The sequence below is a fragment of the Gadus chalcogrammus genome, chromosome 8 (assembly GCF_026213295.1).
Source record: "Gadus chalcogrammus isolate NIFS_2021 chromosome 8, NIFS_Gcha_1.0, whole genome shotgun sequence".
Lineage (NCBI taxonomy): Eukaryota > Metazoa > Chordata > Actinopteri > Gadiformes > Gadidae > Gadus > Gadus chalcogrammus.
In genome coordinates this window covers 8,892,124-8,918,474 of record NC_079419.1, presented here as the reverse complement: position 1 = coordinate 8,918,474, position 26,351 = coordinate 8,892,124, and the positions used below count along the sequence as shown (strand labels likewise).

At 44.8% G+C, this 26,351-nt stretch overlaps 1 protein-coding gene across 1 annotated transcript in view; it reads left to right on the top strand.

Annotated features, from left to right (window-relative positions):
- Positions 1-6,212: 6,212 nt before the first annotated feature.
- LOC130387239 (netrin-G1-like) overlaps positions 6,213-26,351 on the top strand; it is a 45,876-nt gene continuing 25,737 nt past the window's right edge. Inside the window, exons 1-2 of the mRNA XM_056596253.1 lie at positions 6,213-6,458; positions 22,164-22,807. Coding sequence (XP_056452228.1) covers positions 6,213-6,458; positions 22,164-22,807 — 890 coding nt within the window. The remainder of the gene's footprint in view (positions 6,459-22,163; positions 22,808-26,351) is intronic.

The window sequence follows — 26,351 nt, the reverse complement described above, 5'->3', positions numbered from 1 at the left end:
TAATGAGCAGGTTATGCAGTGATTCGGACCTGTTGCGCAGCAGGTCAATAAAGTCAAGGTGTGCCTCGCCTCTGCGCAAAATATGACGCATAAATAATATATTAGGTTACTAATTGTAGATCAGAAACCTTTTTTTTTTACGTTCTCAATTATTCTATGTGAGTCACACTGAACTCGAGATCCAAAATAGCTAGTCAAGTTTCACAGCTTTTTTACAGTACTGTACAATTCCACACCTCAGATAGTTAGCGACATGTCTACTGCATCTTTACATTTTTCCCTCATCCGAAATATATGTTTTCAATTATTCATGGGAGCAGCTATGTAACATTGGATGGGGGACCTTTCCCCTTCGACAGCTTTATCCCGGGAAGGGGATTTCTCCCCCAGAGCAGATACAACCAGGCTTTGTGCTAGTAAGTCGGATAATGGGATTCTCATAGCCCTCTGACTGCCCTGGGTTCGGGGTTCAGCTCCCGGACATTAATTGCATGGATTCCTTTTTCCCACACTGTGTCCGGCGCAGTAGTGCTTACGGAGAGTACTATACCTACAAGACCCTATTGAGGGCACTTAAAGGTTACTACCCCTCGCTCTCACTCTCTCTCTCTCTCTCTCTCTCTCTCTCTCTCTCTCTCTCTCTCTCTCTCTCTCTCTCTCTCTCTCTCTCTCTCTCTCTCTCTTTCTCTTTTTCTGTCTGTCTCTAGATAAAGATATATATATATATATATATATATATATATATATATATATATATATATATATATATATATATATATAGATGCATAGAGAGAGAGAAAGAGCGAAACAATGAAAGAGAGTCAGATCAAGAGAAAGAGTCAGAGAGAGAGAGAGAGAGAGAGAGAGAGAGAGAGAGAGAGAGAGAGAGAGAGAGAGAGAGAGAGAGAGAGAGAGAGAGAGAGAGAGAGAGAGAGAGAGAGAGAGAGACAGAGAGCCAGGCCGGGCGTGTCTTGGCCTGCCAATGTTGCCCACTGTGGCTCACATGAAATGGGTGATTTTTGGCCAGGAGAGGGGGGCTTGTTGTTGCGGTCCTCCATGAGGCTCAGGGCCGCTCCTATTGGAAATGGATCATGAGCTATTGGCAGCGAAGTTAGCCCGATCAATAAACACAGGGAGACGCGAGAGCGGAGCGATAGGGCGCACAGTGTCCAGAGCTGGCGCTCGAAAACAAACAAACCGCTGAGAAAAACCTTTGCGTTTAAACATTCAACCCCACAACACTGACACAGCTGTTCCCCATCCCCCGCCCCCTCTCCCAGTACCAGTTTATCAATAATCTGTGTTATATTTAGGGAGTATACTGCTCCTCCACCTGCTAAAATAATAATCTATTTTAAGAGGAGTTAAAACAGCATTGCCAGACTCGTGTGCAGGATTGTGGATTTCAGCACCTGGACAGCTCCGTGCTCAGGACTGGCTGCCCAGTCCAATAAAGGAGCTCTTAGGTGCAACCACAGCCATAGTCTCTCGCTACCTCACTCACTCTCCCTCACTCAGAGAGAAGGAACGGGGACAGAGGAGAGGAAGGATCCGACAACAGTTTAGCCCGATTACAAGACATGAATTGATGCCTTGAGTTGAATATTTCCCTGTGTGCTTTTAAACGTGTGTTTGTGTGTGTGTGTGTGTGTTGTGTGTGCATGTCCGTACATTTGAGTGAAAGACTGTGTTGCTGAGCGTATTGGCTGCTTGCTGACTTTGAAAACACACTGGCGTGCTTGAGAAGCCCAGGGGTTGCAATGGAAGCGGACACAAGGGGCTGTTTCACAGGCTTCAAAAACAAGCAGCAAGGAGGGGGGAGAGAGGGAGAGATAGAGAGAAGGAGAAATCGACACAGAGAAACAGCCAGAGAGAGAGAGAGAGAGAGAGAGAGAGAGAGAGAGAGAGAGAGAGAGAGAGAGAGAGAGAGAGAGAGAGAGAGAGAGAGAGAGAGAGAGAGGGAGAGAGAGAGAGAGAGAGAGAGAGAGAGAGAGAGAGAGAGAGAGAGAGAGAGAGAGACATCAAGAGGAAGAATCAAGAGAGAGGGAATTGATAAAGAAGGGGGAGGAAGGAGGAAAAGGGTGGAGATACTTCTTCCTCTCTTTCTCTCTTCCTCTCTTCCTTTCTCTCTCTTAGACTTTGCTCCTTTAGTAGGTCGGCCTACGAGGTTTGGTGGGAACCGTCTTAATGCGGAAGGCTTGGGGTGTTGACTCTGACCCCAAGCGTATAGCCCCCCCACCGGCCCTCCTCAAACCGTCTCGGAGGGCGTGGGGTGGAAGGTACGCCACACGCTACAAGCAGCATTAAAGCCCAGCCGAGTATTAGTATTTCATTAGAAATCATCCTTTAATGCTTTGACAAACCAAATCCATCGCAATGTACACCCCTCTTTATGAAACCAGGGCAAGATAGGCATCGTTCTGAGGAGGCAGACATTTTTCGAGGGGCTGATATCTCTTTGAGACGAAAGGAAAATAAATAATAAACCGTCACGGTGAATGGATTAGCTCTTCGGAAGGCTGACAAATGTGTCTGAAAACATTCATTTATATGCAGAAATATTGTCTAGGTGGCATAACAGCGCTTAGGATCCTGTTGCTTCCCTCTCCTATTTTCTCTTTCCCTGTGTCTTGGCTCTGCTCTCTGTGTGAGCCCTAGCCTCCGCATTCCTCTGATGTTGAGCACATCTGTCCGGGGCTGTTCACACAGACATTCACGCGCCTCTCTTTTATCCACACAGCGTTAGCTCCACACCATGCAGCCTTACCGCAGGTGAGAAGAGACACCAGATCCCTGTGTTTAAAGTCCATCCGCTTATCATTCTTATTAGTATTGAATGTCTCTCTATGAAGGCGAAATGAGATGGTGGAGCCCATACCGGCTTCCTCCAGTCCTCTTATCTGGCTGCCTTTGTAATGAAAATCATCCAGTGTTATGACAGCGTAATCATAATGTCTGTGTGTGTGTGTGATATGTGTCTGTGTGTGTGTGTGTGTGTGTGTGTGTGTGTTTGTATGTGTATGTGTGTGTGTGTGTGTGTGTGTGTGTGTGTGTGTGTGTGTGTGTGTGTGTGTGTGTGTGTGTGTGTGTGTGTGTGTGTGTGTGTGTGTGTGTGTGTGTGAGAGACGTGTTTCTCTTGACATAATGGAAAACGTGTGTGCTTGTGTGACCTCATATGCATATCTTTGCATCTGTGTGCGTGATCGTGTGTGAGTGTGTGCATGAGTGTGCGCTTCGTGTACACGCACACAGAACCCAGGTGGGCGTTGCCATGGGTTTTTTAGGTTGCCATGGCACCGCCCAGTAAGCTACGCCCGGAGACTGACATGTGTTTTAACAACTACACTCGATTCTCGCACGGCGATAGGAATTGCTTATTCATCAATCATCATCGTCCCGCCCCTGCCATCAACGGCCCGTAATTCACATCTGCTTAAGTGTCTCGTTGATTGACTCCATAACATTTACAGAGTCAAATTATTTTACTCGAACATGTATACTCCCTCTCCTCCTCTACACTTAAAGAGAGGAAGAGAGGCAGTCTCCCATCTCTGCCCTCCAGAGATGTGTCAAATCAGATCTGCCATCCTCGTCTCCCAGAACGGCCTCGTTCTGAAGGGTCTGGCTGCCGAGAATTGCGTTGCAGATCATTTCTCGTGGCATAAGTGAACATCCTCTTTCATTACAGTTGGCATGTTTGAGCCCCCTCACCTCTGGCTGTTCTGAACAAATGGCCTCTATGTACGTTTAAGGAAGGGAACGGAGGGAAGAGGCCGCCTTGAGTGTTCTTTACACAAGATTATATATATCGTTTCATACCTGACATCTTGGGCCCCATTCCCAGTGATTAACCTGTCATTAAGATTTCACAAGTCTTAATGTCGAGGTTTGCAGAGTCAAAATATAAAGAAGAACGCACAAAGCATGCTCTGACTCACGTCATCTTGCTTCCCCTCATTTATTTGACTGTGCGTGTAATTACATGTTCATTAACATTTGACTTGGTGTAGCATAATATTTAATATATGTCAGTTTGACGTGCAGCCCAAAATTGACTTGAGGCTTCTTTTCTTTTTAAGAAAGAAGCCCCTAGTGATACAGTTTCAGTAGTCAGATTATATATTATTAGCCGGCTTCTTGTATTTGAATACAAAAAGGGATTTTCACTCTATGCCAGAGGACTTCTGGCCAAGAGTGGGAAAAAAAAATCCTTTAATATCCATGTTGCTCTTGGGGTTGTCTGCTCTTTTAGTACTAGGACGAGAACACTAATAAAAAAATAGACACACTCTGCCAATGATATCAGCAGTGTGACACTGACACTGATGTGTCGCAGGGATTTGCTAAAATAGAGCGTGCCCTGTGCTTGCTTGGTGCCTTCCTTCTGCCAGATTACAAACGATTGAATTCCAAGCTGCATTGTGCTAAATCCTGCTGCACCGCGAGAGCGAATTGAGACATTATGCGTCTTCCGAATCGACTCAACTCTGTTTCCCGCTGTAGCTCCCCAGTGTTCTCTCTCGCACGTCCACCGATGAGCTTGTCAGGGGACGGCTCAAGCTGTTCAGCCAAGAAAGTCATTGACCAATCACAGCGAAGTGCTCAGAATAATGGGAGGAGGAGCCTACTGACAGCTTTCGTCGTTATTGTTTCGGAGAAGGGAATAGCAAACGTTTCTAAAACAGCAGGTTAAGCTACTTCAACAGAGACCAAATATCCACATTCTGAAGGCCAGCAGACTTAGAACATAATGGAGACGAGGCGACAGATGATAGTGTCATGGCTTTGTTTGAAGCAGCTGTGTCTATTAAGACCCACCTTCTCCAGCCCTGTTTCACCTGTTTCACCAACCCTTCACAATTTCATCCTAGGAGGACCCAGTTTCTTTTATTGTAAAAGAGGGTTCTCTGCCAAAACGTTGCCAGCCACTATTACCCGACAACAAGGGCCTTCTGACTGATGGCTTCTGATAGCTCTGTAAGCCCTTCAATCGCTCAACTAGACCATTTCTGTCTCTCAATTGTACTTGAATTTTTCCCTCCTCCGAACACTCTCCACGTCTCTCATCCTATTGGCCAGGAGACGAGATTCGGATCTTAGGAAACAAGTGACAGGAAAAGCTACACCTTGAAAGCAGTTGAGATGACAGGCTGGAATAGGCCTATCTGTATGAAAATCACATGGAGATTAGGCCTTGGAGAACGAGATTCCATTTGAATTGCATGCAGTGTATTTGGCAAGGTTGTTATTAGGGGGGTATATAACAACTCATGTGTATGTTGATGCGATGCATTTAGTGTGCATATTTGTAACCTCCTTAACCAGCATGCAGCCGTACAGTGTTTATGAAATGTTGATAGTTAACAAAAGTGACATTGTTTCCTTTAATCTTTGTGTGTAGTGGATATTTGTGTGCCTGTGTATTAAACCTGAGGTCAGATGAAGTTACACACGACTATATTTACACCAGTGTTTGCCCCATCGGTTTATCTTCATCGCTCATCAATTTCCAGTTCTTGTCAACGCGCTTACACATCACCCTCATTATCCACGGTGTCTCCTATCTGATCTATGGTATTGAACCGACATTATATCTGCTTCCATAGGAGAACGGAGGAGAGACCCGCCCCTGACTTGAAGAAGATCAGAAGGCCCCGGAAACCCGATGAGCACCCCAGGCCCGAGGGGACCGTGGACGGGGAAGGACGTCTCAACCCACCATCACTCCTTTCCCTCTGCTACAGCACTAGCTTGACCGAAAGCTGACCCTCTTTTCACCCTCGTCAACACCCCACCAACCCCACCCCACCCACTGCGGGAACTCACCGCTAGCAGCACGCCAGTCACACCTATCGCAACTGAAAGGGCAGTCCCGCGAGGCTAACATCACTAGCGAGCGGCGGGTAGCCCGAGGCTGTGACACGCATATGAAAAACCCTCTGAAACAAACACACACCAAAAAAAAAGGGAAAATGCCATTGAAGTTCTGGACCACGCAGCTGCGTTTTTCGAAACTGAGGTTACTCTAAAATAATAACTCACGTGTTTGCATCCGCAGTGATTATCCCCTTGTAAAAAACAAGGACACTAAAGAATTCAAACCAACCCCTAAAAAAGAAAATAAGTTCCGAAAACCTCGCCGAGGACGTTGAGGAGACGGCGTGGACAAACGTCGGAAAAAGAACGTGAGGGGAACGGAAAGAGACGCAGCCATGCTGTGGGCTGCGCTGCTCGCGTTGCAGGGCGTGTGTGTGGGCGCCGCACACGGCATGCAGCACTACCCGGCGGCGTGGGGCCACTACGACGTGTGCAAGTCCCAGATCTACACCGAGGAAGGCCTGGCCTGGGACTACATGGCCTGCCAGCCGGAGGCCGTCGACATGACAAAGTACCTGCGTGTGACCATCGACCCCCCCAACATCACGTGTGGCGACCCTCCGGAGACGTACTGCGCACTGGTGAGTCCTTCGCCACTGCACACCCCTCCCTTTCCCCACCTCGTCTCCCCATTTTCCCCCCCTCCCCTCCGGTGCCCTATGATGGAGACGGATGAGGCTGTAGGCAGGAATCACACCATACCACATACTGGGTCAACGATGGAGTGTGGTGTGTGTGTTTGTGTGTGTGTGTGTCTGTGTGTGGGAGTGTGTGTGCATTCAGTCTGTGTTTGTGTGTGTGTGTGTGTGTATGTGAGCAAAGCAATGGGCTCCCCGTTGCACAGATTAATGGACACATAAACGGAGTGTGGAAGGAAGTATTAGGATTACATGGGGCTCATGCTCAGTCATGTGCTACAGGAGCACACACACACACACACACACACACACACACACACACACACACACACACACACACACACACACACACACACACACACACACACACACCACACACACACACACAAACACACTCACACACACCACACACACGCACACACACACACACACACACACACACACACACACACACACACACACACACACACACACACACACACACACACACACAAACACAGACCCAAAAAATAGCAAACTTAGATACATATTTAGACAATAAAAGTAATAAACGTTAAACCACCATCAGTAATTTCACACATGAACCCAAACACACCCATACAGACACACATTTTCACATAAAGACACACACACGCACACACACACATTCTCACACAAAGACACAGAAGCAAACAGACAACACAGCTTGGAGACATATTTAAACAAACAGGCTCTGATACAATCAGAGAATCAAATATTCAATGGCATAATAACGCTCACACAAACGCACACACATGCGCTTATTGGATCACAGCCTCAGGGCACAATTACAAGAAACACTCATGGAGAGAGACATACGTAGCCATCAACACATTCACATACATATTTGTACACAAATATTCAAAATGCACACAGTCTATCTGTTATCTATTTTAAACGTCTGCCGACACGCTCAAGTGTACATACCAACACACACACATTTGCTCAGCCACTCACACAGACACACACAGACACACAAACACCCCCTCACACACTTACACATACCCACACTCAATCATGCACGCACAGATACACACTCACACACACACTACCCCATGCAGGCACACAAATGTGTCTCTCCCAGAACAATACACATTTTCTCAGTGACACATACATCTTCGCTCACGCACAAACACAAAATCCCATAAAAGCCCACCAGAAAATAACAGAAGAAGGCTAATTATTCAGTGACACAATGGTTGATCCGGCAAAGTGACTTCTTGTCTCATGTACGCGGCAGTGTTTAGTGGTGCGCGCCGCTTATCAAACATTATCAACAATTCAGACCCCGGGTTGCATTTGTTTGAATCCGCCCCTCTCAGGAAGCCGGGGGAGGAGGGAACTCCAAAGGCCTCTGATACGCAGCTTCATTAGCAATTAGCTCGCCCTCACCCAGAGCCACCGCCGCATGTAAATATTTACCAATTAAAACGGGGGGTTATTCCGAAAGGCTGGGAGCTCGTAGTGAACGCTGTGCCTCGCCAGCAGATGACAGGGAGACGATAACAATACGCCAGCGCTTGGGTGGGTCGGTGGGTGTGTCGGGGGTCGGGGGGGGGGGGGGGGGGAGAGGAGGGATGTGGTTCAGGCAATGTCTATCAAATCTATGTATGAATGTGTTAAAGGCGCTAAACACGATGTGCGTTACAAGCACAGCAGAGGTGGATTACACACAGAATGGAGACAAACAGTAAGGAGTAGTGTGAGTCAGGAGGGGCTCTGTGGATTACAGATGTGCATGTTTGCAACAACACCTGGTGGATTAAAACATGATTTAACAGAGGTGTACATTATTTGAATATATCTAAAGCACTCCACGTTATGTAGGATTTGCAGATTTTCCATTGACAGACTTTTGAGCCTATTGTATTCAAGTAATCATATCATATCATATCCTGAGACTGAATTCATATTTTCCGTCAGAGGACAGAGAACCACTTTGCATTTACCTTCCATGCCAATTAGACAATTTCTATCCAAGCTGGCTCTCTGGGTTTGGAACGGATATAGCCAGCATATTTTGGGAGCCAGATTTGAACATAAGGAGGATGCTGCTACTGGCATACAGAGGGTTTGTTTGACTTATCTCCCTCAATATTGCTTAAAAAATAGATTTCAGGGGGAAAAGACCCGACAGGCACAGATTTGGACCAAAGCAGCAACATGGCTCTTCGAATTGTTCAGATGGCGTTCTAGAGATATGTCCACTTCGCTGAACACTTTACAGATTAGCAGATTTGCAACCCTAAATTGAAGAACTTGGGGTCGAGGCAACCGAGAAAACAAGAATTGTGCCAGCCTTATCAACAGTACTTGGTTGAGGTTGATTTATAAGGATAATATAGTGGTAAAGTCACTTGATATGATAGCAATATAGGAGGAGCCAATGAAATAATGATTGTCATACCAAGGAGCCTGGAGTCTTGAGTTCTCATATTCTTAGATTTAGACTACAGCGAATGCAATACGAGATCACCACTTTTTTGCTGCTGCATCAGACAGGTGCTTATCGACCATCGTTATCCCTTTGATGATCTGAAGAACATGCGCAGTGTTAAATAGAAGTACAGTTGTCTGCTTCCTGGCCTGCCGCTGTGCCGGCCAGACTGACACAGCTGACCTTATCCTCTGGTGCTGCTGCCGGAGAGGAGGCTGAAGGATGAGCATAGCATGCAAATGAGCTCTGGCAGCCAATCGCCTGCAGACGCCTGCCTTAGTCTTAATCAGGTTGGAAAGTCCTCCATGGCACACATGCCCAGACATCCCCCCACCATCCAAACTCGACTTCGCTTGTTCACCCCTACCCCCAACCTACCCCTATTCCACTTCCCTTGCACCCCAACCCCATATTCCAACGAATGCATTCCCAATGCACCAGCGGGCATAGCCTCCACCTTCTCTGTCTGCTCGCGCTTTTCAAAGCTGTGCAGGATTGTTAAAACACTCAGCCCAGCTTGGTGTTTACTTCCATGACGTCGGCTGTTGTTGAAAATAAATTGGGTGTAGGTCACAGAGGAGGGACACTGGGTGGATGGTATTATTTGTCGGAAGGTAAAAGTATTCAACGTCAGGATATTTAAAGCCCGGTCCAGGATGAATAGGAACACATTTCCGTCCTTGCTTCTCGTGCCACTAGGCTCTCTGGTCTCCCAAAGTAGCCTTGTGTTCAAGACAGGTGTTTTATGCAACTGGGAGTTAGCCCTGTTTTTATTTTTAGCTACCGAGCTCGAGGGTTTCCTCGAAAGATGTCCTTTGTCTTTTTCTCCTGTGGTGTGCTACCACATCTGTCACTCACCACTGGCTTAAAGGTCTCGGTTGCGACACACCAGACGACTGGCAGGTTATGCAAACACGGCCTGGGCCTCGCTCTGGGATCGTACAGCTGGAACGTATCGCCGACACTGCCTTGTTGTCTACTTGCCATCGACGCGACAGCTGTTCTTCTTGGGCAAAATGCGTACTTTCATTCTCAGTACCTCTTTCAGTCATGATTTATACTTTGTTACTTTTCATATATTTTTTTACAGATTGATACAAATTATCTAATTAGGAGTTTGTGGAGAGGTAAAAGGCAACAGCAGCTATAACAATGTTGCACCACATGGGTCTAATGGGCAATGACTGTAAAGAAGGATATTTGTTAAAAGATGAGAGCATTTAAATCCTGCCATAATCATTTTCAATTTAGTAAGGAGACATGCGTTCATAGTTTATAGAGCATTTATAATTACTCCCCCCCCTTACCCTTCCCCCTCTTTCTCTCTCATCCTCTCTCCTCACTTTCTCGCTCTGTCTCTCTTTATACTCACTCTCTGTGTTGCTGTAGTGTCGATTGACTTAGTAGTGGCGGATTTAATGACAGTTCCCCCATAACCACATGCCGTTTCTTTTGCTTTAATGAAGGAAAGTGGTTTCGCTTTCTTCAATTAGTTTCCTTTGAGAATTGAATCACCTTGTTTGCAGTTATAACATAAAGGGCACTAAGAAAATTAGTTAAAATAAACAAACAAAAACATCAAGCAATTGTTGGATTTTGAAGTCTTATGCCTCAAGTGATTTACAATTTAAAAATACATTTTGTCTGCTAACGTTTCACATTTCAGACATGCTATAGGGATCAAATAGTATTTAATTAAGTTGAGTATCATTTAAGGAGACTTCCGTAAGTCATTGCTACACACTAGACAGCAGCTTCGTGGTACACTGCAAACTGGGTGCAGTTGCCATCTAATAGTTCCAATGAAAGGAGTTAATCACTTTAATGACATCCCAGACAGTGAGCGGCACAATGAGAAGTATGCATAGTGTATCAATATAAGATGTAAAAACAACCTCAACCACAACCCTATTGTGTTGCTCAAAGGAAGTGAACAAGTCAGTGTCTTGCTATCCAATCACTCATCAACCACAGCCGAGATGACCTTGAGCAAGGAACTTAGATTCAAAGTTAAGCGACAGGGGGTACAACCCGTTGGTGAAGGCCTAACATTTGCGAGTTATGAAGATCCATATCAGTTTGTCAAGCCTCGAAAAAAGGCAAAACGACCATAGAAGATTTGTAAAAGTGACGAAGAACTCGGAATAACAACTCTGAACTTTGTAGTTTATTCCTATTTCTTCAGAACTGGGATGAAAGGAACATCAGCTGTTTGTTCCTCATGAAACCCCCCTTCCCAGCGGCGGGTTTGGATGGGAAGACGAGATGAGCGCTCCCACCACTAAGCTGCTCGGAGACCGCAATGCCATCGACAGTCATCGCAACGGGCTTATCTTAGTGGCCAATGGTGGCAGCCATTGTGTATGTAAAATCAGTGTTGCCAGAGTCCACAAAAGCTGTTGTCGTATATTAATGTTCAAATCCTTCTTTATAAAGTCGTTATACACATTGCTTTGTATGCAGCCCAACACTACTAACCTTGACCGCTGTTCATGTGATATGAGGTCATTTTGGAGGGAAGTTGTGAAGTGGGCGTTATGCCATATTTATAGTTACCCTGGCTGCGGTGGCACTTGCTTGTGACCTACACTAAGAGGGAGATATTTATAATCAGCGTACTGCGTTATATTGAGGAGGAAGGGTGATAAACGTAAATAACATCACAAAAAAATGTTAACCAGGGAAAAATCACTGCGGTTGAAACCGTCTCACTGCCAGGCGGGCCCCAAAAATCCCAACTCCAGTGACACCTTTTTGAGTCATCGCCCACCACCGTCCGGCCCGTTTATCCTTGGGTGAGCTCCAGTCACCCGAACGTTTGTTTGAAGACAGGGAACAGTTGGAGCGTTTAGCCCGGGCCACCGTCCCCCCTCTGCCCTTGACTCCTCGCGGTGAACCTGCCCTGCCCGCCACATCATCCCCGCACTGCTGCACAGCGACACGGCGGGATGACACGCGACACGTCCCCACACTCCCTGAGATGAAGGGTGGGTGGTTAGAGGGGCGGCAGCGCGGGGAAGATCGGCGGTTGGCTCGTCATTTATCCTCTAGGAAGGTGCACCGCCCCCTTTTTTTTGTCTGGGCTCCTTTTTAATTTCCCTGCACCTTGTTTCCTGTCAGCCGATGATGCATAATACCAGGGCTTCGTTTAGAACAGGGTGAGAGGCCTACGCCCCTGACAGATAAAGATATGCTGGCATTAACTTCAACTCCTCACCACTCCCCTCCTCGACATCTGTGACAGGTTAATTCTTCGAGTGTTGTAAATACAGAGATGGATGAATTATGCATGTGGGGACATAAAAGAACGAGCAATGTGTTTTGTGGTCACACTAGACCAGTGTTTGCTCGCACAGCAGCTCTGTGGTTGAGTGCAGGTTTGTTGTCCTTAACATTTCCATTCTGTCACACGCTTGACTGTGTCGTGCTGGGGATTTCTTTTTCAGAGTATGCACAATGCTTGAAAAGTCGATTTGGTGTAATTTGCCAATTTGTCTAATGCATATCTTATTGCACTGAAAATAGTAGAGCAAATTATTGTAAAGTACTGACATTTTGACCCATATGGTCAGAACAAATAGCTTGAGGACACTACGAATAACAATTTTATATTTTATAAATCACAGTGTAGCTAGGCCAGTTACATAATACAAGAAAGAAATACGATTTTCTAATTAAAGGCTGTCAAAACTTTATCCATTTTGATATCAAAGCATGATACTCTAAAAGCAATTTATTTTCGCATTTTTCACCTCACATGAAGCTGTTAGTAAACTAAGTCTTAAACCAATTCACTTTTTTTGTTGAATGATGAATTAGACAATGTCGCTCGAAGAAAGTATATACTGCTGGGAATTAAAACTACTGAGCAACTACAATATCCATTATCTCTGAGGAAAGAGTAGTCTCATTCATATTGTTTTTAAGCATCCCTTTATAAATGCCTTCTTTGCTTGATCCTGGTGTGGTGTTAAGTGCAAGGGTTATTTAATTGCCCGAACTACATTAAAAGTGAATATGTTATTGTTCATAAGCTTCCGAGGGGAGGTGTCAAGCCTTAAACTCTGTAAAGCAAAAGTGATAACGTTGCATTTCAATGGTATTCACAATGACAAGTGACAAAGACATTCTGCAACGGCCCAACCCAGACTCAGGCAGATTGAACCCTATTAATTGTATAATGCAGCCACGTCACGCCGGTCTTTGGTGAAGCCGTGCAACGATGAGACGTATCTGCTTCTTTGTCTTCAAGGGCCCAATAAAATGCATGAATCTTTTATGGGCCACTCTCACTGTTTTGTTTCGCACCTCCAGCACACCCGGAACAATTTGTTATGTCACACCGGCCTGTGTGGCTTCCAGGCCCCAATGAGATGACTGCGTTCAGAGAGCTGCGGTAATTCAGAGCTTTGTTGAAGCTGACACAGATGACGCGGCACTTCAGCGATAGTCTAATGATTCCATTTACCAAAACGTTTGCGCAGGGCTTTTTGCTTTTTTGCTCGGGCAGAGGCTTTCGCCTATGTATTTGCGCCCTGTGCCCTTCTGTCTTGAATCGATGTGGTGCTTTCCTCTCGAATGATACGAAATGGAAGTAGTAGATTGCTCTGTAATAATGATAAAAAAATATATATAGTGATTTATTTCATCTTTGTGTGTTTCAAACATGCAATCCTCAGAAATATAGGGGCTGCATCATTCATATTTCACAAACTAGACTAGGATTATTCATAAAATAAATATTATTTGAATTTCTCAACTGTTTTGGCTTGTTTACTCAGTGCTACAGCCAACATCTCGACTTGGCTAGCAAAACTGCCAACAGTGGAAATGCAACTTGTGTTTCCATTATTTATTATTAAACACCAGAGAGTCTTTTCATGTATCATCATGTCAAATTGCCCATAATGATGTTTAGTTGCGTATCACAGAAAACAAATTAATTAAAACAGATGCAACAAAACATGCATTTTCTTGCTGGTTCAAGGTTAAGGTGTTTTTTACCAATGTGGTATAAAAGCTTTGAACACAAAAAGTTAATTAAACCTGTGTAACATACAAATATATACTACTTCATTTCTACCCCCAATAATGGTCATCATTGGGGGTCTGTTTCTCAGCTAGATCGCCGAATGTTTGGGGTCATTGCACTCAGGTAAAACAAAACAAAAAGCTGTTGCAACCCTTTAAAACACCCAAGTCAACTCCTCGCCAGATCATCTCGAAAGGGCAGTAAGATTAAGAAAGTAAAAAGAGAAAGTGGAATAGCGGAAAAGAAGGGCACAGCACACGAAAGAAAGAGGGATGCCAAGTGACACAGTGAAAGGGAGGAGATAAAGACATGCCGTAAAAGAGTAGGAGAGAGAACGAAGGAGAAGTGTGGGTGGACGGAGAGAGAAGAATGTTGCCTTTCAAATGCTCCGGGAGTGATTTTTATCATACCCGGTGAAAGGGTGACATTTCAGCAATGCTTCATCCCAGACTTTGGCATTTCAAATTAATAAAAAGCCTCTAATAACGAGGCAGATTCAGGACATGTAGAGGATGAGCTGAAGCACTGTGAGCCACCAGACCGGGCTCCTCTTTTTAATTCTCTCCTTATTTTCGCTCTATAACCCCATCCAACCTTTGTGTCTTATTTTCTATCAAATTCTGAGCCGTGACCCCCCCTGAATTTGATTGGGAATGGCTGAACACTGAATCTCTGTCCTCCAATGTCTTGTGGTATAGAATGCACTCACACCCCCACCTCATTGGCAGGCCTTAACTTGTGTTAAAGCGGCTTATAAGCAGCAGGCGTCCAGTCAACATTGATTCTGCTTTTTTCCCCCACATCGCATTGACATTCAAATGACACCTTCAACATGTCCATACATTGAAACCACTAAGGAGAGACGTGACCAACCGTCAAAAGGTTGTTGCTCACTACCTGAAGCTGCCCATGTTGCAGAGCAGCAATTACGAATATCTACTCTACCGAAGAGGTGTTCGGCTTCAGCTTCACTTGTGTATCACCACATTTTGTATCACCTCACCTTTCAGAGTGACTATTCACAAATTCAAAATGTTACCACAGTATTTACTTTTTTCGCCCCTCTTTTTTTTTGTGATTTAACAATGCCAGATTCGGCTCAAGATATATCACAAGCCAAATTGAGGGTCAATAGCAACATCCATTCACATTCATTCACACTCACAGTGATTCAAAACCTTAACGAAAACATCTTTGCTACTCTGATAGAGTTGTGCTCTGTGCTCTTGGGGGCACGGTTATAGTTCTGCATGCAACAAAATGAACCACTTGTTCTGTTTATACAGGAACGCAAGAGATGCCTTTTCCAATTCATTTGATGCCTTGGGTTCGTGTTTCTTAAACATGTCCCCGACTTCATTTTATATGAAGGAAGTGCTCCGCCAGAAGACATCTCAATTTCAATCTCAGGTGCAGACCCCCCTTCACCCAAGGGATGCGTGGAAATACCAAGCATACCAAAATGTGGGACTACCAATAAAGACACTCATGAACCAACCACTCATTATGGCGCCGTGTAAAGCTGTCACTTGAGGCTTCACAGCAAAAAGCTTCCCATCCATCAACCCTTCAACACACACATGCACGTGGGCGCATGCAAACACGCACATGCAGCACCAGCACTATCTGTGGAGGACTGCTCACGGGTACTGTGTTAAATTTTAGGCCTCGCGGGACTGCGCCGCATGGGACAGATAATGTGGCCAGGTGTTAATTAATGTGGCGTGCACTCTGGCTCATCTGCCAACGTCCCGTGAATCCAAATGGAGACTGCGAGTGGTAGACACGTGCGCTGTTGATTTGCAAACCCGACGGGACGCCACTTCAAAAGGGCCAGTTACGCAGCACCGTGGAAACTCAAAGGGACTGGCTTCGCAAGGGCTTTGTTCTGTAGGGCGGGGCTGGGTGGTGTGTGTTGGCTGAAAGGGGGGGATGGGGAGGGAGGGGAGGGGTGGTGTGAACGCCAGGCCATGTTTTGTTTTCCCGTTGATCCGACGTCTAAGCCACTTAAAATTACTCTTCTAAATGACAAATTACACAGCACAGTGGCGCCCACAAATGTGCTACTTGCTTTCATCCTGGCTTCTGTTTTGATTTCTATCTAAACGTGTCGCGATGATGATTTCTGACAACCCGACCGATAGCACATATAAAAAAATCAATGTTCTTCTTATGTTCCTATTGGTTTTTCCTCAAAACGTCCGACGTGCCGACTGCAGCCCTGCAGCATTCGTGTCCGAGGGGCTGCCAGTTTGCTGCCGTGCACTGTCGCTGACTCCCAGAATGCTCAGAGACACTAATGTGATATGATGGAGCCGGCACTGGGCAAGGTGTGTCCTACCTCGCCGTCCTTCATTTCGCTGAAGGTCAACCGAATATAAACCCTGGCTCTTTGGTGAGACAGACGTTGGCCCTGACTGCCGGTCATTAAAGCCCTATTGAGTTTCTGCCAAACGTCTGACTCCCTCAATATCTCACCACCGCTCATCTCAGCTGTCTCTTCCATCAGGGCTTATTTCCAGCCCTGGGAGGGATCAGCACTCCTCTATCCACTGTACACTCAAGAGAGCACGAGAGAGTCTTCTTAAAATAAATAAATAAAATACAGCGGGGAATCTAGATCTGTATCTCTAGATCTCATTGACTGGGCTGTAGTTCAGCTGGTACATCAGCAGTAGAGGATTTTCTGTACAGTATTGGTGTCATGTTACTGTTCAAACCAATCTGTCAGACTAGCTGTCTATCTATACATCTGTCTATATATCTACCTATTTCTAGCTATATATTCCCATCAATCTAGCCATCTGTTTATATCTATCTATCTATCTATCTATCTATCTATCTATCTATCTATCTATCTATCTATCTATCTATCTATCTATCTATCTATCTATCTATCTATCTATCTATCTATCTATCTATCTAACTATCTATCTATCTATCTATCTATCTATCTATCTATCTATCTATCTATCTATCTATCTATCTATCTATCTATCTATCTATCTATCTATCTATCTATTTTGCTATCTATGTATTTAACTATCTCTCCATCTTTCTAGTGATAGATCAATCTGGATTTACCTAGATTTCAATTTATTTATGAATCTATATATTTTTCCATCTTTCATCTACCTAATCATGCCCACCATTATCATCCTTATTATTATGATTTATGGTTTGTTCTGGTGAGCGGTCGCTCGTCCCAGTTTCTTCGTCCAATCCCCTGGTGCCAAGTGACATCACTGACTAGTCCAGCATGTTCTTCCTGTGCATGAGGAGGTGTGACAAGAGCCGGGTGAGGGTCAGTCGAGGATTGGTGGGTGGCATGTATCAGGTTGCAAAGGTGTAAGGCTGAGCAGGCTGACTGGCTGATTAATCCAGCAACACCTCTGCTCCGACGGGAGTCACTGCTCCTGCTGCAAGGTGCCCAGGCCCACAGCCTACCTGAAGCTGAGGAACAGGATACTGGAAGCTCTGATAAAATCAAATATAATATATTTTTCCCCAATAAACAGCAGCCAGTAACAACGCTCTTACCATTAGTATTCTATGTTGGATTTTTTTGCTTCTGTGTTGGATTTTTTACTGTCTTTATGCATTGTTGTCTCTGTATGTTCCAAGTATGTCTATGCAGCAGTAGCCTGTCTCTAAACCAAATTTCTCCCAAGGGAGACGAATAAAGGAACTTCACTTGACTTGACTAGTATATGATAAAGTTGTGATTAAGTGAGCCGCCAAAATCCAGCAATAAAGAATAATAAGTGAACCACAACTTCTCATACACAACATACAAAGAACATCAAAAGAAAATGTATGTGTGAGAGAAAAAGAAAGAAATGATAAAACATGGTCATCAAATATTTATTAGTATTTTCTAGGGTAGCCCTTGCGACTAAAAAACGATTTTCCACGAAAGACCTGGCCAAGATGAGCATTTCAAGATACAAAAAAAAAGACACATACGTAAATATCAAATTAAATGAACAACAATAATACTCAATGTATAAGTGAAAACAAATACATTTTCCAATAGTTTCTGCTGACTGAATATTGAAATAATCACATGCGCACTATTCAAAATAATCAATGGATGCAGAGGTGGTGAAACAAATGTGAGCTCTTTTAAATGTCTGGCCAGTTAGTAAATCGCCTCGCACATAGTATACGATTTAAGGAGTAAAGGCTAAAGTGGTAATAAAACAGTCTTGGCAAGTTCAATCTCTGACACTGAGTTTGGAGTCCAGAAATCTGTCAGCCAAACTGCTCGGTTGGATTGCTTTTGCCTATCCATCACTGCCGCCTGTCATTGGCCAGTGAATTTATCTCACTGGCCACACTCTGTGTCAGACGGCACATCATCTGGGGGCTACAGCTGTCAGTCTGGAAGCCCATATGTTATCCTTTTTTAAAATATGTTTATTTCACATTCAGATGTGTGAGAGCCTGTGTCTTCCCTCATGCTTTGATGTACGAATGTACCGAATCTCCAATTACATTATACCCAATTTATTTCATATAAAATGTACCAAAGGTACCAAAAGTACTATTACTCAATGAACTTTTTAGTAGACATTTTTATGTGAAGCGGCATTCCAATGTTAGGCAGCTATCAACGATCTATCAAATCTTCATTCTCTTTTATTCTCTTGGTCCCAGCCATCTATCTGTGTGTTCCCTCAGTCCCTCCATCCATCTGTGTCTCTCAGTCCCTCTGTCTCTGTGTGTATCCCTCCCAATCTCCCTGTGCTCTCCCTGTTCCCTGCCTTGTCCTCCCCCCTGCTTCGACACAATGGTATTGGATTGACCTCACTGGCCGTGGAGTGCAGGACATCATTAGTTGCAGCGTTCAGCCTCGCCGTCTTTCCCTCGCCACTAAGCCACTGGCCCCCGGACGAAGCTCCGTTTGCATGGCTGGGAAAACAGCTGGGCTCAATTACAGGGCAGGCTCTGGTGCCGTGCCAATACAAGTGTCAGCAATAACAACATTAGGAGAGCGACAGTTCAGATCCTATCAACCCCCCTTTGGCCTGCGTTATGTTGCGTCGTGTCCAACATAATGACTCTCACGTGCCGTTGCCTGCCGCTGTGGAATTATTCAGTGAGGACCCTTTTGAAATCGCATACTTTCAACAAGCAAGCGTGTTTAATCAATTTACTCACTGATACAAGCTTGATCATGCTCATGATAGGGGTGGATATAGCCCCAATTGAAATGCATTCAGAAGGATTTGCATACAGATTTGAATGCAAATTGTTAAGATGAATACATGTACTATTTATATTACTTACTATAATCATCCATCTAAGAGATTCGATTTGTATGCATACACAGCAAGGGTTTCTATCTTTGTTTATATATAATTATTTCCTGAGGTGCCAAGGGGCATGATTCATCCAAGCTCTGTACCTTGAATGACCAGCAAGGGGAATTGATCTTCATAAGGCACCGCTCCTGCCCTGCTGTTAAATAACCGTGCCGAAGATCCAATGGCAGGTCTTGACCTTTCAGCCCAGCCTCCATCTCTCCTGCGCTGACAGTGGCCAATAGAAAGGTGAAGCCCTACGGCGGGGCGAATCAATACAAATGCATGTGGTTTAATGTGCGAGTGGAAAATAGTGATTTCGCCTTATCGGGTATTATTGATGGTGATCTGAGGTGGGGGGGTGATTTTATGGGAGGTTTGCCCACAGCCGACGGCGATCCACAGAGAGATCTCTGGGGGGGTTTCCTATGAAAAAAAATGGGGTATCATGGCATGGCAGCTGGAGACTGCTTATGGATGGGATTCATTGATATGCTTTTTGACTAATGCGCGCACCTGTTTTTCACACCGATTTTCTTCTCAGCCAGTATCGTGAGAAGTTTCTCTCTAAAAATCGACAGTTTTTGCTCGCAACCTTTTTAATTCCAACTAATCAAGAAAAAAAATCGAAAGAGTCTACCAAGAGAACTTGCCTGACGAGCGTATAGACACCTTTTATTTAATTTCTTGCCGGCTTCAGGCGTGATATAGTTTTTTCCATTATTCACGGATACAGCAATCTCGAGTACTTTATATTATCTGCAAGAGGGCAGCCTCTTGATGTTTCTCTTTAACACAGAAAGCACTCCAGGTCTGCCTCTTAACTGCCACGTTGAATGAAACGAAGAAAGAATGCAAAACTTCATGCTCTCTAAGGGGGAGCACCTGGTCTCTCCCCTTTAATGTCTGCATCTCTCTCTCTCTCTCTCTCTCTCTCTCTCCTCCTCCCTCCCCCCCCTCTCTCTCTTTCTCTCTCTCACTCTCTCTCTCTCTCTCTCTCTCTCTCTCTCTCTCTCTCTCTCTCTCTCTCTCTCTCTCTCTCTCTCTCTCTCTCTCTCTCTCTCTCTCTCTCCCTCCTTACTTACCCTTGTCTATTTCCCCCTCACTTCCTCCCTTTGTAATGAGCACACATTGAGAGCCAGTCCAAGGTTGTTAAGGAACAAACAGGGAATATGATGACGCCCCACACAAACACAAGGGGGCTAAACGGTGGATGCTGCTGCAGTTTAGGCTCCCTGAGGCCTAGGGAACAGGAATCACAGTATCTGCCTTCTATTCTCTCTCTCTCTCTCTCTCTCTCTCTCTCTCTCTCTCTCTCTCTCTCTCTCTCTCTCTCTCTCTCTCTCTCTTCCGTTCTCCATTGAAAATGTGTGTTGTTGAGAGGGTTGAACGTTTAGTGTTTTGTGAAAGAGTCTTTTAAATGTTTGGTTTCATGCATTTTAATGTCCCATGAGAGGCAATCAACCAAACTCGCCTTCCCTGGTCTCTGTGTCTTCAGTTTTCTCTCCCCCTCTCCCCCCTTCTGTCTGTAACTCACTTTTTCAAGACCATCATTAGGACCCTATCACTTATTTAGCCCTCTAATTGGTTCACAAACAACGTTCTTTTTTTCATGCCAACCAGGCCCATTGACCCACAATCCTCAGTCGTGTGGTAGCGTGCCATCTTGTCATCTAGGAGAATGCTTGTGTATGCTGCACTGATAGTGTGCTATCACCGTTATACAGGAAAATAAAACGAATGCTGGTAGATGACTATCTTTAAATAGAGCCAAAGTGGCGTTTAGGCTTTAGCAAGAAATAGAGAAGGATTTGTACACAAGATAACCCACTGAATAGAAAACTAAAAGACAAAGAAATGCATTTTTCAAATATCGGCAAATCAAATCCCATTCATCGTTTTTTTTCCCCTTTTGCCGCGGAGGATAATTGTATTCAATCAACAGTGTTTTCCATCCAGTGCCCTCTATATTACACAAGGTCTGGCTGCGATTCATGGCAGGCTGTGTGACAGATTACAAGGCCACAGTTGCGCCACAATACTGTTTTCACCTTTAGATAATGTTACGTTGCAGACTTTCAGATGATTGCTGATTATCGAGCTGCTTTACAGTTGATCTGAATCTCATCAGCACTTAGCCTCACTGTTCCCGGAGCAGAGGCGAGGTGAATGTCAATTGGATTTGGTCTTTTGCTTTCATTTTCTCCCTCTCTCTTTCTCTCTTAGCATAGCAAGCACTCAACACACACGCACTCACCCATGTGCACACACACGTACACAAATAAACACACACACACGCACACAGATGCTAAGACACACACAAATACAGACACACACTACTCTAGACACCTGGACTTAGACGATTGTCTGTCAATGGCACGGGGGCAGACGCAACCACATGAAAAATGCATGTTCCCTTTGCGTGATTCATAAGAAGCGCTCATCGAGATTCTTCCCGCATCTCGCTTGGCGCACCACACAGGAATATCAATTAAGCTGGCAATTTTGGTGGAAGCAGCGGCGGGGGAATATGGGATGCACAATGTCATGTTGATGATGAGGGGGAGCAGTGTTTTGTGCAGCTGTTAGGGGCTAAACAAGACCTGTGAAAATAGGCAAAATTAGAGTATGTGTGCAGGCCATGAAAATAATTTAAAACCTTCCTTGTGTTGAAACAGCCAATTTTCAAGAAAACAGGAGATTAAAATAAACTAAACTGACTCTCATTTGTTAAACACAGCTAGAAATTCGCCAATCAACACTCTATGGTCACGCATTTTCTGAATCTCTTACGAAGATATCTTCTGTTTTCTGTTTCCTGTTTCTGACTGGCCCTTTGTGCTGTCATCCCACAGGAGAATCCGTACATGTGCAACAACGAGTGTGACGCCTCCACGGAAGAGCTGGCCCACCCCCCGGAGCTGATGTTTGACTTTGAGGGCCGCAACCCCACCACCTTCTGGCAGTCCACCTCGTGGAAGAAGTACCCCAAGCCGCTGCAGGTCAACCTCACCCTGTCCTGGAACAAGACCATCGAGCTGACGGATGACATCATCCTCACGTTCGAGTCGGGCCGTCCGGAGCAGATGGTGCTGGAGAAGTCCCTGGACCAGGGCCGCACCTGGACGCCCTACCAGTTCTACGCCACCGACTGCCTGGACGCCTTCACGATGGAGCCTAAGACGGTGAACGAGCTGACGCAGCGCACCCTGCTGGACATCATCTGCACCGAGGACTACTCCCGCGGCTACGTGTGGAAGAACGACAAGACGGTGCGCTTCGAGATCAAGGACCGCTTCGCGCTGTTCGCAGGGCCCCGCCTCCACAACATGGCCTCTCTGTACGGACAGCTGGACACCACCAAGACCCTGAGGGACTTCTTCACCATCACGGACCTGAGGATTAGGCTGCTGAAGCCCGCTACCGGAGCTACCATGGTGGACGAGAACAACCTGTCGAGATACTTCTACGCAATCTCCGACATCAAGGTCCAGGGCAGGTAGGAATCCCCGGCCTGTTCTATATCTTGTGAAAGTGGAGAGGAAATGTTCTGAATTTAAGGTGAAAAGTTTTGATTTTTTTTTATTTGGGAATTTGGCCTGGATTGGGTGTGTCGGTAGCATTCATTGATTTAGCTGGATAAGGTCCAAACCCGAAACAAAATAAAACTTTACCTCTAACAATAATGTTTGCAAGTCAAGCGCAACAAGGAAGGCAGCATAATAATATCTTTCCAGTTCTGATCGGTAAAGACCTTTTAATGCATTTCTGTTTGTCGTTGCAGATTCAACAAAGGCCTTTTCTGAGTGCTCTATTCTCTTTCATCATTTCCTAGTATGGTATCAAAGTCATTACTGTGGGATCAATATTCTTATTTTTTCATGTACATCAGGCCTACCATTTGGTGGTCTTGAAAAGCCATAATGAATACAGCACTTTACAATAATCCTGTTAAATATAACTCCTATTAGGTTTAGTAGATTTCCACCTCTTTAAATAATTACTTTGACATCAATATTACAGCTAAGCCTTTATTAGGCTAGAGTAGAACATTTGTATGAACAATCCAAGCTCCCATATTTACAATTATAAACATCTACACAAAATACGCAACACAGCCAACAAACACAGTGTTATCTAACGGAATTCATAAAAGGGTTGTTATTCATGCTTCACGTCAGCTATCATCGTTGTTGTGTTTATCTCTAGAAAGGCCTCTTTGTTTTCTTCTGGGAACTCTTTGGTTTCATGGCACATAGAACTGCGGTGATAAAAAAGAACCAGGCCTAAAGCCCTTTACGGCTGCTCTCCAAATGGGCCCTGTGTTGGTTGACGCGGTTGGTTTATGAGGATAACTTAGCTGGTAATGACCCATCAGATGGGTCCTGGGTGTATTGAAACAGCTAGTCCCTAATTGGAATTCAGGCCCACGTCAATGGTGGATTAGATCCATTAGCATGCCGGCTAATTGGTTGGAGACTAATCTTGTAATTAAGAGCGTTTGCCGCTGATTAAATGGTAACCATTGGGGACGTATCAGCAAACCGGAGGGAAGTTGGAAAGGTGCTAAACAGACAGGCTGTAGAATCCAAATTTAGCAATGTGTTGTTAGATTAAGCAAAGGGTTTCAGTCCTTGATTTGTTATGTTTACGGGGCATTTCAATGTTTTTGGTGTTTAAATAGCATGCATTCTTACGTAAGGATTTAATCAGCAAATTCAACTTTGGATTTTAAACAGATTTGCATTTTGCAGCCTTTTGATAATTGATCTAATGACACAGGCATTGAGCAAGCAAAACATGTTAAATAGTTGAGGAAATGTGATATTTCTTTTTTGTATTTCAAATTCACAAAACAAAACATTGTAATAAACCTTTTACCCCCTTTTCTTCCCTCCCTCCACCCCTTTTCTCCCCTCCCCCTACCTCCCTTGACCTCAGTTTAGCCGTACACTAAAATTATAACAAAGTATGTCATTTCTACGTTTTAAGTAGGTCTGTTATTACACAGGCAGCCTCCTGGAAATGTGATATTTCTGACCGTTTTTCTTGAGCAATGTAGGTGCACTTCTCCCTTCTGTAATGTCAGTCAGGCATGCTTGTTTGTTTGTTTTAGGTTTTCAATCCAGACGCACGTTTCCAATATTTACACTGCTAACATAAATTGATGGGTTCTAAATTGCAAGCACTAGTAGCCAGGACAACAGACCATCTCCTGTAGATATCTTATTTCTCCATTCATTAGAACGAGTCGAAAAAAGTGGAATGGGAGGAAAATAAGCTATTTTGCCCAATTTTCCTTCGTGCCCTTGGGCGTTAAATTCAATTTTCCGCCCAAAGTTTCTAGTGTGAGAGAGAAAGAAAATAAACATACGATTTCGGTCCAGAGTCCAGAAGGTGGATCGGTAACTGGCTTGAAAGAGGGGTGAAAAAGGCCAGCGGCTAGTGAGTGATTAGAGTCTCAACAGCCTCCTGGCTACAACCAAATGTGAAAGCCTTATCACAGAATGGCCATCCTATCCTGGAACTCCCCAGAATGCTCTGCCAACGCTGATAAACTTTCCGTGACACACAGACAGATTTTTTTGCTGCGTCAGGTAACCTGAGGGCTTGTGTTCAGTATTGTGAGGTAAGGAATGCAATCGTCAATGCCAATTAAGGGAATATGTAAATGTATTTGACCGGATAAAGTATTTTTAGCAGTTGCAATATGGGTTTTTAGATTGCGCTGAAAGAAATTGTCCCAGTTCTCTTTTGGGTCATTATTAATTGTTGGACTACAGCAAAAAACTTGTTCTACATGTGAAACCATTATTCAGGCTCATATATATATATATCAAGTGAATAAGTACAGCAGAAAAAACCACAACTACCTACAAACAAGGATTGAACGGTCCAGGAGGCAGTGCTGTGGCATCCATACAGAAGATAAAAAAAAGCCCTTGTACAATAATTGTGTCCTATATAACAACATAAGTAAAGAAATTAAGGTCCTACAGAGACACACGAACACACACACACCCCCAGCCCGTACCTAAGTGCTAAGTCATCAGAGCATAAAACGGTATTCGCCGCGCTATCGATCGCTTACGGTATTCCACTCCCAGCAGCGGAGGTGGAGGACAGGGACAGAGAGAGGAGTCAGGCTTCGGGAACGCCATGCGGGCAAGCCGCCGCACCTCCACGCTTTCTCTCCACGCTCCTCGTCTATTGATCAGCTGTCTGCCTGTTGATTAAGACATGAGCTCCTGGGTTTCTGGCTGTGCGGTCGGAATGCACATGCGCAGGTTCCGTAGCAGGGCCTGGGAATGAAAGGCAGATAATCCATATGTGCTAATGTAGCTGCTTGTGCTTCGCCCTGCTGTCTCCCTCACTCCCTGTTTTTCCTGACCTTTCGCCGTGCCCCCCCGGGATTCAACTTGAAGCGTATAAATGGAAGCTTAAAACAACATGCCACTGGAAACGTCCAGGGAGGAATGCAGTGGCTCAGTCTGCGGGGAGGCCGAAGAAGGCTTTTAGAAGATGATTGAGTATGACTGGTGCTCACCTGTGAGCACCAGACGACAGACAACCTGCCATCTCAAGCCACCAAGAACACACGGGACGGTGTCCTACTTTGGAAATGCTTTTTTGACTGCAACTTTGCAAAACAGTAGACCGCAACTCGAAAGAGTCAACTTTTTTATTCAAACTTTGCTGCGAGGAGTGTAACCGTTCAAGGGTTAATGCAGTATGAATATACAGTATATATATATCAAATATATATTTATATGAAGAGCGGGAATGTTTCACCCACCCTGTGAGGTCATACAGGCACAGTGCCAAGTGCTTCACCATGTCTCTCTCACTTCAAAGGGCACTTTAAAGGATGGCTCATTCGAGGCGCTCCTTGGCTCATAGGCGTATCGAGCCTAGCATCCAGCTGAATCACGGCCATCCGCAACACCTTGTGGATATCTGTTCACACACATGCTTGTTTGCACATTTTTTACATTAAAATTATACTCGAAAAAATATCTGTTGATTTATAATGCACCTTTCAT